We start from the raw sequence: 12,380 nt of genomic DNA on the forward strand, positions 1-12,380 counted from the left end.
CTGGCCGGATTAATCAACTTCAGTGTGTAGGTTTGACTGATGTGTGGAAAAAAACACTTGACATTCATGAAAAGAGACTGTTTTTAATAAACAATAAGTAAGTAAGTAAGAACTTCTGTGAACATACATAACACCAGAACACAGAGAACATGATGTTTGTCACATCAAAAGTGCCGAACTAGTCACACAACATAGTAAAAACTATGTACAAAGTTAATCTGCCTCGTCTCCGGTCACATCAATCTCATTCATATTTTCCTCTTCTTCTTCCTCCTCTGCTGTTATGTCTATGTTGTCCAGTGTATTCTCATGCTCTCTGGAGTGAGGCACTTTGTCTGGGGAGTAAAGCAGAACGTCCACTTCTTCTTCTTCTTCTTCTTCTTCTTCTTCTTCTTCTTCTTCGCTGCAGCCTGAGCTCTTGAACCCACCACTGTCTGACGGAGGTGGACCAGGTCTCTCAGGCGTCTCAGGGTTCACGTTGTGTTCCAAAAGCACTGCCTGTTCTTGCTGCGGTGGGTGTGTATCACTGTGAGATGAGCCTTCGTCGTTGATATCAGTCTGCGGTGTTGCATCCCACACTCCTGCACCACAGGCTTTTTGTGCTAAAAGAACAAAAAAGAAAAGGAAAAAAGAAGGAAGTAAGATAGATTATCTAAAGTAAGTGGTTGTTTTTTGTAATTGCACAATGTTTAAGATTTTTTGACACTTGAAGCACCAGACAAAATCATTCACCTCCATTGGATTAACGTGGCAAATGTCTGAAAGCCTCATGAAATAAAAGAAAGGAAGTGTGCAAAGTAAAAAACTACATTTACTAAAGTACTGTGCTTAAGTTTTGAGGTACTTGTACTTGACTTGAAATTTCCATTTTAAGCTTCTTTATACTTCCTCTCCATACAATTTAGAGGGAAATATTGAACCACTACATTTACTTGTAAGTTACAAGTAACAAGCTGCTTTTCAGATTTTTTGAAAGCATTCACAATGTTATTCTGTATCTTACCACCAGATGGCACCAAAGTAGGGGCTTTTCTAATCTCAAACATTGTAGTGGCTTTAAGAAACCTCTTTCCAGCTTGACCAACAAATCAGAAGATTTTAACGTTTGATAGCTGGAACTTTCCAAAATTTCTGCTTACTAATTTTTACTCGCTGTGCAGAGGAAAAAGGGCGTCATCTGACAATTATCAACCACAACTATAAGAACAAACACTTTACCTTCATTAGGAAGCGGTGTCTCCGCCTTGACTGCTAACTTGGCCACCTCTTGTTTCAAGACATCGAAGGAAAACAATGGATGGTTCTCATTACCCATCACACTGGTCCCCTCACTGGAAGAGCTGTTTGTGTCATCTCGGTGTGATCTGTTACACTCAGCTGTTGAGTTGTTGAAAATCTGATTGTGATTTTTATCGACTGCGACACTGACGATGGCGTGGGAACACTCCCTGTTCTGAGCCTGAGTCATGTCTTTGTCCATCACTGTCTCCTTGATTAATTCTTCACGCCTCCTACCACATGCCTTCTCTTCACTTTCTCCATCTCTTACACTCTCATTTGTTTCCTTGTCCCTTCTTTCTTTTGACTTCCTTGTTTTTGAGTGTTGGCGCTTGATGAGCTTTTGGAAATCCTTCAGAGTGACCATCCGTGGACGTTTGGTTGTCCCTGGTTCTCTCTCTCCTGGAATTACATCATTGTTATTGTCTGCCTCAACCGTGCCAGTGCTTTCAGCACTTTTGGTCTTCTTCAGTGGAATCACATCCACTTTACTCTTATCCCTCCTCCGTTTTTTAATCATTTTCTTCATCTTTTCACCCACCTCCTCTTCATTTGGCAAAATGTTGTCAATTTGCTGCTCACTTTTCTCACCATGGCTCTTTTTCTCACCGATGGCAGGAGGGCTCTCTTCAGGCTTTTTTTTCGTCGGCCTTCCACGTTTCCTTCTGGAGCCTGAGACTCCTTGTTTATCGGAAATCTTAGCTCTACAGGCCAGAGGCTTTAAAACTGAAGAACTCTCTAGGCATGTGTTACTTGGGGTCTCTTGAGTGTTTTTCAAAAAGCCTCTGGTCGTGATCTGAGTCCGGGCAGTATTGACATCTCTAGCAGCTCTGGTCTTCGCTACCCAGCTGTCTGGGATGGTTGAAGTTTCATCCCTTTTGCCTAAAAATTTGTTTGCAATGTTTGAAGAACTGGCGGCCATTTCTCTTTCCTTTGCCAGCACATTGTTGCTCGACAAACTGACTGAACAAACACTCAGGTTGATCTGACTTTTTGCTCCATCACTGACTTGTTTGTGTGCCCGCAGAGAAACAGCAGCATCTTGTGGATGACTTGTGCGCTTTCTCTTCCTCCTTTTAGGTACTGCAGCATCACCTTTAGTGTCCCCTTGCATGTATTTCTTCTTCCTGTGGTCAGATGTCTCTTCCGCAACAGTTTTATGACCAGAAGATTGAGCTTCTTGCTCTTCCAGCTCTTTCACAGTGAAGGATTCTTTCCTGGGTCTCCCCCTTTTTTTTGGCTTCAACTCCTTTTGTGTCTGCCGTCGCTTTGACCTACATCTGTGGTTTGTCTTCTGTGCTGAAGATAAACTTTTATTTTCTCTGTGTGTGATGGCACAGAGAGGAAACTGAAGTGATCCAGAGTTTTCTGCAAGCCAGGGTGGGCAGTGTAGAGATGGTTTTGGCTGAGTTTTATCGCTGTGGTTCATCAAGTTATTGAGGAACGGCTGATGTTTTGCTGCTGAAGCAGATGGTTCTAATGGAGAGAGACATCGAGGAAGCCGCAACTCATCTATGCAAGGTAAAGAAGAAGAAAGCGAGGACTGGGCCACATTTCCATTGGTCATGGGTACAAGTTCTAAGATGTTCTGATCGTCTTGTGTGAACGGTACCTGACATGATGGGTAACGACTGAGAGTTGAGGGTATGACTGGTCTTGTTGTGGGTGCTTCAGGATATGGACAGCTTTGACTTGGAGCGTGACACTTGGACAGTGGCATGCTCATTCCATCTCTTTGCCCTACGGATGTGACAGATGACTGGCAGAGAGTACATTGCTGCTGCTGTTGCTGCTGTTGCTGCTGGATGAGCACAGCATCCGACTGTACAGCTGAAAGACTCAAACAGCTGGGCTGGTTCTGAGCTGTAAAACAACAAAGGACACCTGTACAACAGGTGGGAAGACAGCCATCAGTCCATCTTGAATTAATAAAGCTGAAGTGGTTAGTGCTGGGTTGGGGGTTTGGGGTATTGGAGGGCTGACAAGAGTAGATGTTGCAGTGTGGGCATTTACATTGTGCGCTGAATTCAGGTTCAAGTGAGTCTGTTGGAGTGATAAAATGACAAGTGCTCATGAAGTGAAGAACACGGAAAGAAGGAACACTTAAGGTAAATCCGTCTCTTGGATCGCTTTAGCAACTGCTACGCTTTAGCAACTGCTACACTTTAGCACAAAAAGGATTTTCTGCTTTTCGTTGTTCTATGTGACAGTAAATTGTCTATATTTGGGTTTTGGGCTCTTCACACAAAGTGAGTAATTTGCTTCGACACAGACTTAAAACTCCAGTTTGGAAGATTTGGGGACATCTAGTGGTAAGGTTGCACAACAAAACCAACGGAATACCTCTCGTCTTACCCTCCCCTACTGTGGCTGCTGGAAATGTGCAAAAAGTCCCTCTCTACAGTCAGTGGTTGGTTTGTCTTTTCTGGGCTACTGTAGAAACATTGCGATGCAACATGGCAGACTCTGTCGACAATGACTGGCTCCCTCTGTAAATTTTGGTAGAATCCAAATGTCCACCACCCAGACTAGCAGACTGAGCCCTGTCGGACTTCAGGCATACTGTAACGTGTTCACTGTCATCGCGTCAAGTCTGCAAGGGCTTGAGACTACAAGGCTGCTGATAGACAAGCCTAAAGACTACAGTAATAAAATGCATTTGATTACCTCTATAGCCTATACTTCTGAACTTCTATTTCTGTATCATGATGTCTGAGAATATTTGAGTAACATTTTAATAAAGTAAATATTAAAGTCCATACCTCTCTTGCAGTCCCTCTCCAGGTTTGGCAGGATATTCAGACCCATCATGATGTCCTCCAACAGCTTCTCTATCTGCTCATCAGACTCCTCCACAGGGCCTGGAGGCGGGGGCAGCGGAACTGATTCAAGGGCAATGTTTTGGTTTGGGGGGAGGCGGTCATTACAGAGAGGCTGGGAGTCAGAGGTGGTGTTGGGGTGAGCAGGTGGTTCAGGGGAGACGGTGGGAGCAGGTTGAAGAATCGGGGTCCCTGGTTTGTGAATTGGGCCTGGCTGCACAGAGGAGGCTTCATGGTTTGTGAGGTCTGTCTGTGAAAGATGAAGAAGTCACATGTCTTTATCAAGTTTAGTTTGATAAGATTCACTTCATACCAGAGCTACTAAATGCAGACTGACTTCTTATAATCTTAAACTTTCCTGACAGGTATCAGCATGGCTGTTGGGCAGCTGATCTCGGGAGAAGTCTGGGAGCAGATGATGAAACAGAGCTGCTATCCACCGAGAGAAACGTCTGGTTGTTTGGTTGCATGACAAGTTCGCCGATGGCATTAGTCTTTCTTTTGACACTTTCCCATGCAAAGTGAGGCGACATGGCCCATGACAGTTACAGAGACATTTATTTTATTTCTAGTACATCAGTTTATATTTGTATTGTAATAATGCTCTTTCAGACTCACCGGTTTAAAGGATAAGTTAGTTCACCCAAAAATGACCATTCATTGTTTCTTAGTGTTAATTGCCTGGATTTTTTCATGAAATGCACTTATAAATACAAATTTACCGTAATAGAATCCACTGCTTTTGATATTATTTTATCATTATCCACTCACGACTATGCTGATGGAAAGTCACATCAAGTTTCAAATTCCACAAAACATTTCTGGAGCTTTACAGCTAAACAGTGTTGCAGCATTGTCCTACACAACCAAAGTAGACAGGGACTCATTTAAAGATGTAAAAAGGCAACCTAAAAGGAAGCATAAAATGGCTACGTACAGCTTGTTTGCCATAACCAAAGTCCCCGGAAGCCCATGAAACCCAAATTGATTTGAAAAGACATTATTTACACCCTCCATGTGCAGTCCAGCTTGTGTACCCATTTTACACTGAGTGAACTAACGCTTCTGGCTTTGCAGCGATGGTGAAGATTTCGGCTTAAAAGGGTGTAAATAACATCTTTTCTAATCTATTTTGGATCACAAGACTTCCAAGACTTGCTGGACAAGTTGTATGGAGCCATCTTATGTTTGTTTCCAGTTTCTTTTTTCTAAGTTTTAAAGGAAAACTTCCATCAGCAGCATGATTATGTGAGGAGATTCAGAGTAAAAACCTTTAACCCACATGTTTTTGTCACCTTCCACTAATGTGTTGTTGTAGTTACTGTCTCTGGCAACTTGTACTGAAAAAAATCACTGCGACGTTCAGCCCTCCCGACTGAGACTTCAGTGAACTTTCCCCCAGAAAACAGCATCCCTCCCCGCGAGTGAGAGCCAGACAGGGTCCACTGTTTACTGATGGTGATTATGTTATTATACGCAAAAACGTAAATCTGTCACTTTCCATGATGTATGGTGGTTCAGGATCTCAATCACAACACTTTATAACTGCATCCATGTGATTATAAACAGTCAGCGGATACTTGTTTAGATCAACAGGTGGAAACCAGGGGAAACAGACAGATGTCAATGTTATGATGTCCACCGTCATGCCTCTTTTGGTTCTTCGCAGCTGCTGCTTGGTTCAGTGTGAACAAACAAAGGCTTCTTACAGGCGAGCCTTCTTTGTGTGGATAATCCAGTGTCTCTGTGTGAAAAGGGCTACAGTCATACTTGTCTACCTGTTTCAGGGATGTAAGAACTGACAGCGTCTCATCTGCGTCGTGCATGCTCACAACCTCCCACCCTTCTCCTTTGGTCCTCCTCCTCAGCTTCACCTGCACAGAGGGAAGAACATCGGCCATGATGACAACGCAAAGGATAAAAATAAGCTGGCTTCCTACACATTTGACAGTCTGAAGACTTTATGAACACATCGTGGCTGAGACATGAGACAATCCTGTCATGGAGCTAAATCCCTAAATTTTCATTTCCTTTCATGTCTCCGTTTGAGAAACGCAGAAGACAAGTCGGTTTCAGAGTCGAGGGGAAATGGAGACGTGACTCAAAGTGTTAGGAGGCAGGTATAATTCTGACAGAAACTTAATCATACACTACAGTAGGTGGGCAAAAAAACCCAACAAAATGATCGCCTATCGTGCAATAGCCTCATGCTCCAAAAGAAAAAAAAACACATCACACGCTTCATCATCGCCCACTGAATGTTCCCAGAATGTTGAGATAAACTTGCATGATGAGACGACTTCATCAAAATGCTCACAGCAGCCTCAGCTCAGAAAAAGACGCCTGTCTGTGATTGCTGTCCCAGAGGTAGTCGGAGACTTTGCAGCCTTCCACTTACTGTATTTTCTAAGCATTTTCAAGCCTTTATACACACAGTAGAGAGATGACAGGAAATGAGAGAAAGAGAAGTGACAGAATTGGAGCTGCAACGACTAGTTGACTGAAAGAAAAAGTCAAGAGTTCAAGCAAACAGGACTAACATTTGCTGGTTCCAGCTTCCTAAGTGTAAGACATTGCTGCTTTTCTTTGTCATTTTATGATAGAAAATTAAGTCTTTGGGTTTTGGGCTGTTAGTTGGACAAAAGAGGCAAAGCCCACGATAACGTCCTCAAATCTTGTTTTGTCCTCAACCCAAAGATATTTAGTTTACTGTCACAAAGGAGTAAAGAAACCGGAAAATATTCTCTCGGTTAAGAGAGAATAACTCGATTAAGCCATCGTCAAAATAGTTGGCGATCAATTCATAATAATAATAATAATAATAATAATATGATTATAATAATACTGGTCAAACTTGAACTGGCAACACTGTGGTTCATGGTTGACATTCTTGTCCAATAACTTTTCATATCGCTATTTTTAAATTGTCACTTCCTCTGAGCCTGGTAAGTCTGTATACCTGAGCCTGTGCAGGACACTCCTGTCTATTACAGTGTAAATTTGCATTTTGGTCCGATAAACGTCACTGTCCATCACATGGCAGTGGATATTTGACTCTGATATGGTTCATAATCACTTTGAAAACCTTTACAGTTATGTCCACATGGAGCTATGAATGAGAATTAAAATCCAGGCTATTTTCTATGTGGAAAATATTAACTCCTTGTTCTTACCTTGATAGAAATCTGTGTGGTCTCCACCATCTGATGCATCTGTTTCATCTTAGCCAGGCTCTTACTCCCTACATTTGCACATGCATGCTTCTCTCCTAATATCTCATCTCTGTCGGGGCAGTTTGGCTCTTCTGCATTTTCTCTTTTGTCAGCTGTCTTGCCATTTGAGTCTCCATCTTCTAATCCCATCCCTTCCTCAGCCAAACCCTGTGTGCTGTCCCCAGACTCGGATGACTGCTGGTAGGAGCGGTCTTCCTGAGGTGTCGGAGAGTTTGAGTCATCATCAGGGGATATCAGGAGGGTCATCGCGTCCCTGGGCCAAGCTGAAGTTGACGTGGGGTTTGTGAGACTGTCAGAGGATCGGTCTAATGTAGATTCTCCATCGCTTGGTGGTCCGCTGGGGACTCTGGGAATGGATTGAAAACCAGTGGAGTAAAAACGGTTATCGAGAGTAATGTTTTGGGGTTGTAATGTGAAAAAGAAATCCAAGCTTTGAGGCTCTCGGGTCAGCGGTTTAGTTTGGTGAGTGAAAGAACTGTCTGCTGTCTTTTCATCAGCTTTAACAGTCTGTGTGCCTGTGGAGACACAACTTCTCTTCTCAGCAAGAGAATCTCTCCATCCAGCCATCTCTGCTTGAACTTGTGCGTCCTGCATTTTCCTGCTTTCATTCCTCTTTCTGCAACTCCCACAACTCCCCTTCGTCCCCACATCTTTCTGTCCTTCCACAAGGTCTGTAATCCCAAACTGGCGGACTGCAGACAGCATGTCATTCTGCTCTACGCTTCCCATTACCTCCACCTCTCCAGAGTACAGGAGACCAACAAGCTTCACCAGGGTCTGGGCCTTCACAGCCGGGAGCTGCAGCCGGCGCTTCTGGCCCAGTGGTGGAGACGGGGAAGCTGACAGCTTCTGAGACAGGTAGGGACTGAGAGCGAGGATGCAGCTGTGGGTTGGCACTGAGATACCTTCACAAATAGTAGGAGACATAAAGAAGGTTATTTAATTGTGCTCGTCCACTTAAAATTTTGCACCACTGTTTCATTTCAGCAGTGCAATCAGGTGCACATCTCACCCTCAGTTTGCAGCAGGGTATCACAGCGTTGGGCGCTGTACTGTTGTCTCTGCAGCTCTGCAAGAAGCTGGATCTCATAACCTGGCCACCGGTACCTCTGCATGTCCTCCTGAGCAGTGAGGACATAAGAGTCCAGGATAACAGATAAAGGAATATGCTTATCTTAGAAAGACTCACCCAAATACACCGACTAGCTGGAACCAGTGGTATACTCACTTAAAACTATTCCTGCTCTGGTTTTACAATCTGCTTTTTACTCATCTCATGTTAATGTTTGAATGTGCCACACAGTTTTATCCTGAATTATTTATTCCCTTTACAATATGTAATTACTCTGAACTGTCGCTATATTTACAAAACCTCTGCAGTTTACAGCTACAGTTTTTTAATAACTCTTTAAAGCAACTTTCTCTTACAATGCAAGCACAAAGGAGCGTGTTCTGATGGTGTCCAAAAATCAAACATAGCCTAGCATTAGCATAGCATGGCTCGGCTTCATGCTAACCTGACAGGTCTCCAGAAGATGGCCGCGGTGTCAAACTGCACGTGGAGGAGCAGAACTGCGCTATCTGAATGTGACTTAAGGGTCTGACTGATAGTTTTACCTTTGAGGGTAATGATATATTTTCCAGCTTTTATTTTCTCTTAACTTTAGCCAGCTTCTTTTAGCCAGTGTACAATTTTTTGCAAAAACATTTCTAACGTGACTTTGTGGATTTAAGTGTTGCTAGGTGCCGTTTTCATTTCTGCTAATCACGGAGTTAGCTTCTGGGCTAAAAGCTAGCTACACTATTAGCAGAAATGAATAAAAAAGCTATTCAAATAAATATGCAATGTCCACCGCATTCAGAAACATCATTTCGAAGTAAAACCCCATACATTAACTTTAATTTGAACTTTCAGGCCGCAGCGCAGCTCCACGTGACTGAGCCAAGTTCAGATGGTTAGCTAAAGCTAACTACCAGGAAGTTCACACAGGAAAGCTGAAGCGGGGTAACTTAGCATTAGCATGAAAATGACACTCACCAATTGTTTTCCGTGGCACGAGTGGAAATGATTCGGACATTAAAACTGTAATCCTAACAATAACGAGAGCAGTAAAGTCACAGAAACATTAAATGTCGAACACATTTCCTCAGTGTTGTCGCATTAGTAGTGAGTAGCTAGCTAATAGCGACACCTACAGGCCGATCTGTTAAATGACAAGGTGACCTGACAGAAAAGCAAAGGTTGCTCTACTTTAAAGGAGCCAAGCTGAGGGACCTTCTCTATAATGAACTGTAATAAAGAGAATAGTGTGATAAAGTGTCATCAACAAGAGGCAAAAGAAGACAGGCTCTGAGAAATCATTTTCTTTTTTATTAAAAACAGTATTGCTAGTTACATATTTCATTCATAAATGAGAATGTGCAACTTTAAGAGCCAAGGCAAAGAGATTATGGTGTAGTCCAAAATCAGATGTTTCCATTAGTGTTCCAGTATCTGATGAAGGTGTAGGAGGATTTTATTAACTTGGTTTGCATTTAATTAACACATTAACTGAATGTTTTCAATCAAAACACAAAAACTGATTGCATATGCGTTCACCCAGAGCACCCAAAACAATTAAACCCAAATCAGTATAAAAAAGAAATACATAAAACCATTAAAATTAACAAATATTCTCTTGTATATATAGTTTAAATGTGCTTTTATTTTTTCTCCACTTTATCTAATAGCAGATTCTGGTCTATGCCTCCTTACACAGATTTTCTAACACAAACCCTTGCTCTCCTCTATTCTCCTCTTTAAGTCCACTCTCGAAGGCAACTTGTTACTTTGAGAAAACGAGGCATCCTCTGTCGTGTTTCAATTGGCATGGAAAACAAAAAGGAAAGGTAAAAAAAAAAAAAAAAGGAGGAAAAGAAGAAAAAAACACACATTATACCCCCCTAGTGCTTCTTTAATCATCCACTCAGTAAGTATCTACATCTCACTCGGCACTAAGTATATGCATTCTTCTACAGAACAAGCGATGTACTTAAGAAATGCAGGCAAAAACAGACAATACTGTGTCTTCTCCCATGTACTGTTCTGTAGTTAAAGCCAGGTAGGCTATGGTTAGCAGTAAATTATACAGAACTCAAGAGTTTTATATCTTATAAAAAAAACACTTCCAAATGACAAGAATCAACTCTTACATACAAACACGTTCACATATTCCTTTATCTTGCAGAATAGAAAACTGCTGAGTTCCATATACATTATTCCCAACTTGTTACCTGCTGAGAAAAAGACACCTTGAGATTGGTTACCCCTGTCAGTTTGGACAAACCCATCAGACCGATCCTGAATGAGCGAGGCACTCCAGTTAAACCCACACAGATGCTCGTAGAGACAGTCTTGTATGTACACATTCATAAGATTAGAATTGCACCCACTGAATCCTGCAATAGCTCCAAAGAATTACAAAGCAAAGGGGCTTAGTTTTTACAGAAACTTCACTTGAGGAACATAGTGTCTCTTCCAACAAGATGGAGAATTATTTGTCTGATCCATATCTATGGATTACAATCAAATACAGGAAATGCAGCATCCCCATGCATGTTGGCGATCGACTGTCATCGACACAAACTGCGCACAAAACAAAAGCCGAAGACAGATTTCAGTGTAGCTGCTGTAAAAAGTCTGAGTGTGTGACGTTCTTGCATTCTATATTGGCAGTCGCAGCAGTAGCAGTGTCATTTGGCACATGTGCATTACTGTGGTACAGAGCAAAGCAAGAACAGGAATAACCACTACCAAAACAGAAGCAGAAGCTTTACACATTATCTGATTAGATCATTAAACATCGATTCTCAGTGGTAGGAAAACATTTTTTTTGTTGTAAGAGAGAGAAAAACAATGAGAATCATTCCACTGATTTCTACGAAATGTAGTGTAATAGCCATTTCTGTAAAATCTCACCAGAAAGTGTCCTGTTCTGATCCCACAGTTCTTTCTAATCAGTTTAATTAGTCTAAGTCTACGCTCCATCCTCCAAGGAATAGATAAGTTCTCAGATGAAGCCACAGTCTCTGTCGCAGAGAGAATTAGTGTTGTCCAGGCGAGTCGTAGTGTTGTTGCGTGGAGATGTAGTGCTGTGGCCACGGTATCTGATCGAGTGGTTAGTGTTTTGGAGTTCAGGGACTCGAGGAGCACAAGTGGTCATAGTGTCTCGTCCGATTTGTCCACAGGGAGCGTAGATCCACGTCAGTTTTACCGTGTGGTTTCTGTTTTTCAGCTGCAAATGGAGGAATGTAACAAAGAGAGAGAAGAGAGAAGCTGCGAGAGAGTGAAGAGAGACAGAAGAGTTGAGAGTTAAGGATGGAGTTTAGTCCCATCGGTAGTGTTGTGGTCCCCCATTGTCAGTTCAGCAAGGGCAGTATGTGGGAGGAGGCTGTCGTCTTGTGATGCACACAATCAGTTTTTCTGCAAGAGAAGAAGAGGCACAAGTCTGGGAATTGATCTCATGTGGGGTGTGTTCATGCCTCACATCAGGCGGGAGGAATCGCACATTTAAACTTCAAGTTCACAGCTGTGGCATTAAAAGAAATACAGTACACAATAGTAGCTGCTGACAAACGTTATCACACGTTAGACAAAAATTATACAAACTGTGCAGAGAGAAAAAATTAAATCACATTTCACATCTATTTTTCACCAGCAGGGGGAGCAAGAACAGTCCAAATACAGTACAATGGGAGCTCACTGACGACACTGGTCACAGTCAAACACACAAAGTCACAGTTCTTAAAACAACTACAATATTAGGCCATGCAGTGAGTTGAGAGGAGCAGCCTTTGGGACACACATACCATGCGCTGACATGCAGTGTGACAGTGGGTGTAGCCTAACCATCGTAAGAATCCATTAGAGGCAAAGAGGCCTGCCTCTCCCCATACATCCCTCCCTGAGAGAGAGAGAGACAAAAAGAAGTAGAGCGTAGGAGTGTGATAGATAAAGAGAGACCAGAGGGACGAGATACACAGCGAGGAGTAAATAAAGAAATAAGAGGGT

At 42.5% G+C, this 12,380-nt stretch overlaps 2 protein-coding genes across 10 annotated transcripts in view; both read right to left on the reverse strand.

The window, feature by feature from the left end:
• Window positions 1-63: 63 nt before the first annotated feature.
• On the reverse strand, window positions 64-9,527 carry LOC311275244 (uncharacterized protein). Of its 3 annotated transcripts, none has more exons than XM_084383603.1 (7): window positions 9,369-9,527; window positions 8,343-8,448; window positions 7,271-8,235; window positions 5,876-5,971; window positions 4,041-4,347; window positions 1,219-3,162; window positions 64-602 (listed from the first exon to the last, which is right to left on the reverse strand). In XM_084383603.1, the coding sequence occupies exons 2-7, from the start codon at window positions 8,443-8,445 to the stop codon at window positions 214-216; spliced, it is 3,804 nt and encodes a 1,267-aa protein (XP_084239729.1). In that variant the 5' UTR covers window positions 8,446-8,448; window positions 9,369-9,527; the 3' UTR covers window positions 64-213. The 3 variants fall into 3 exon arrangements, with proteins under 3 accessions (XP_084239729.1, XP_084239727.1, XP_084239728.1); XM_084383601.1 differs by having other exon boundaries at window positions 8,343-8,451; XM_084383602.1 differs by lacking the exon at window positions 9,369-9,527 and adding an exon at window positions 8,848-9,311 and having other exon boundaries at window positions 8,343-8,451.
• A 152-nt stretch (window positions 9,528-9,679) lies between these two features.
• The window catches only part of ctnnd1 (catenin (cadherin-associated protein), delta 1), a 28,051-nt gene continuing 25,350 nt past the window's right edge, over window positions 9,680-12,380 (reverse strand). For 5 of the 7 annotated variants that reach the window (XM_084383631.1, XM_084383628.1, XM_084383626.1 and 2 more), the window contains 2 exons: window positions 12,219-12,273; window positions 9,680-11,792 (listed from right to left, as the gene is read on the reverse strand). In XM_084383631.1, coding sequence (XP_084239757.1) covers window positions 11,734-11,792; window positions 12,219-12,273 — 114 coding nt within the window. In that variant the 3' untranslated portion in view covers window positions 9,680-11,733. Of the gene's footprint in view, window positions 11,793-12,178; window positions 12,274-12,380 lie in introns of all 7 variants that reach the window. The other 2 variants (XM_084383629.1, XM_084383630.1) reach the window with 2 other exon arrangements.

The sequence above is a fragment of the Pagrus pagrus genome (assembly GCF_965226575.1).
Source record: "Pagrus pagrus genome assembly, chromosome: 2".
Lineage (NCBI taxonomy): Eukaryota > Metazoa > Chordata > Actinopteri > Spariformes > Sparidae > Pagrus > Pagrus pagrus.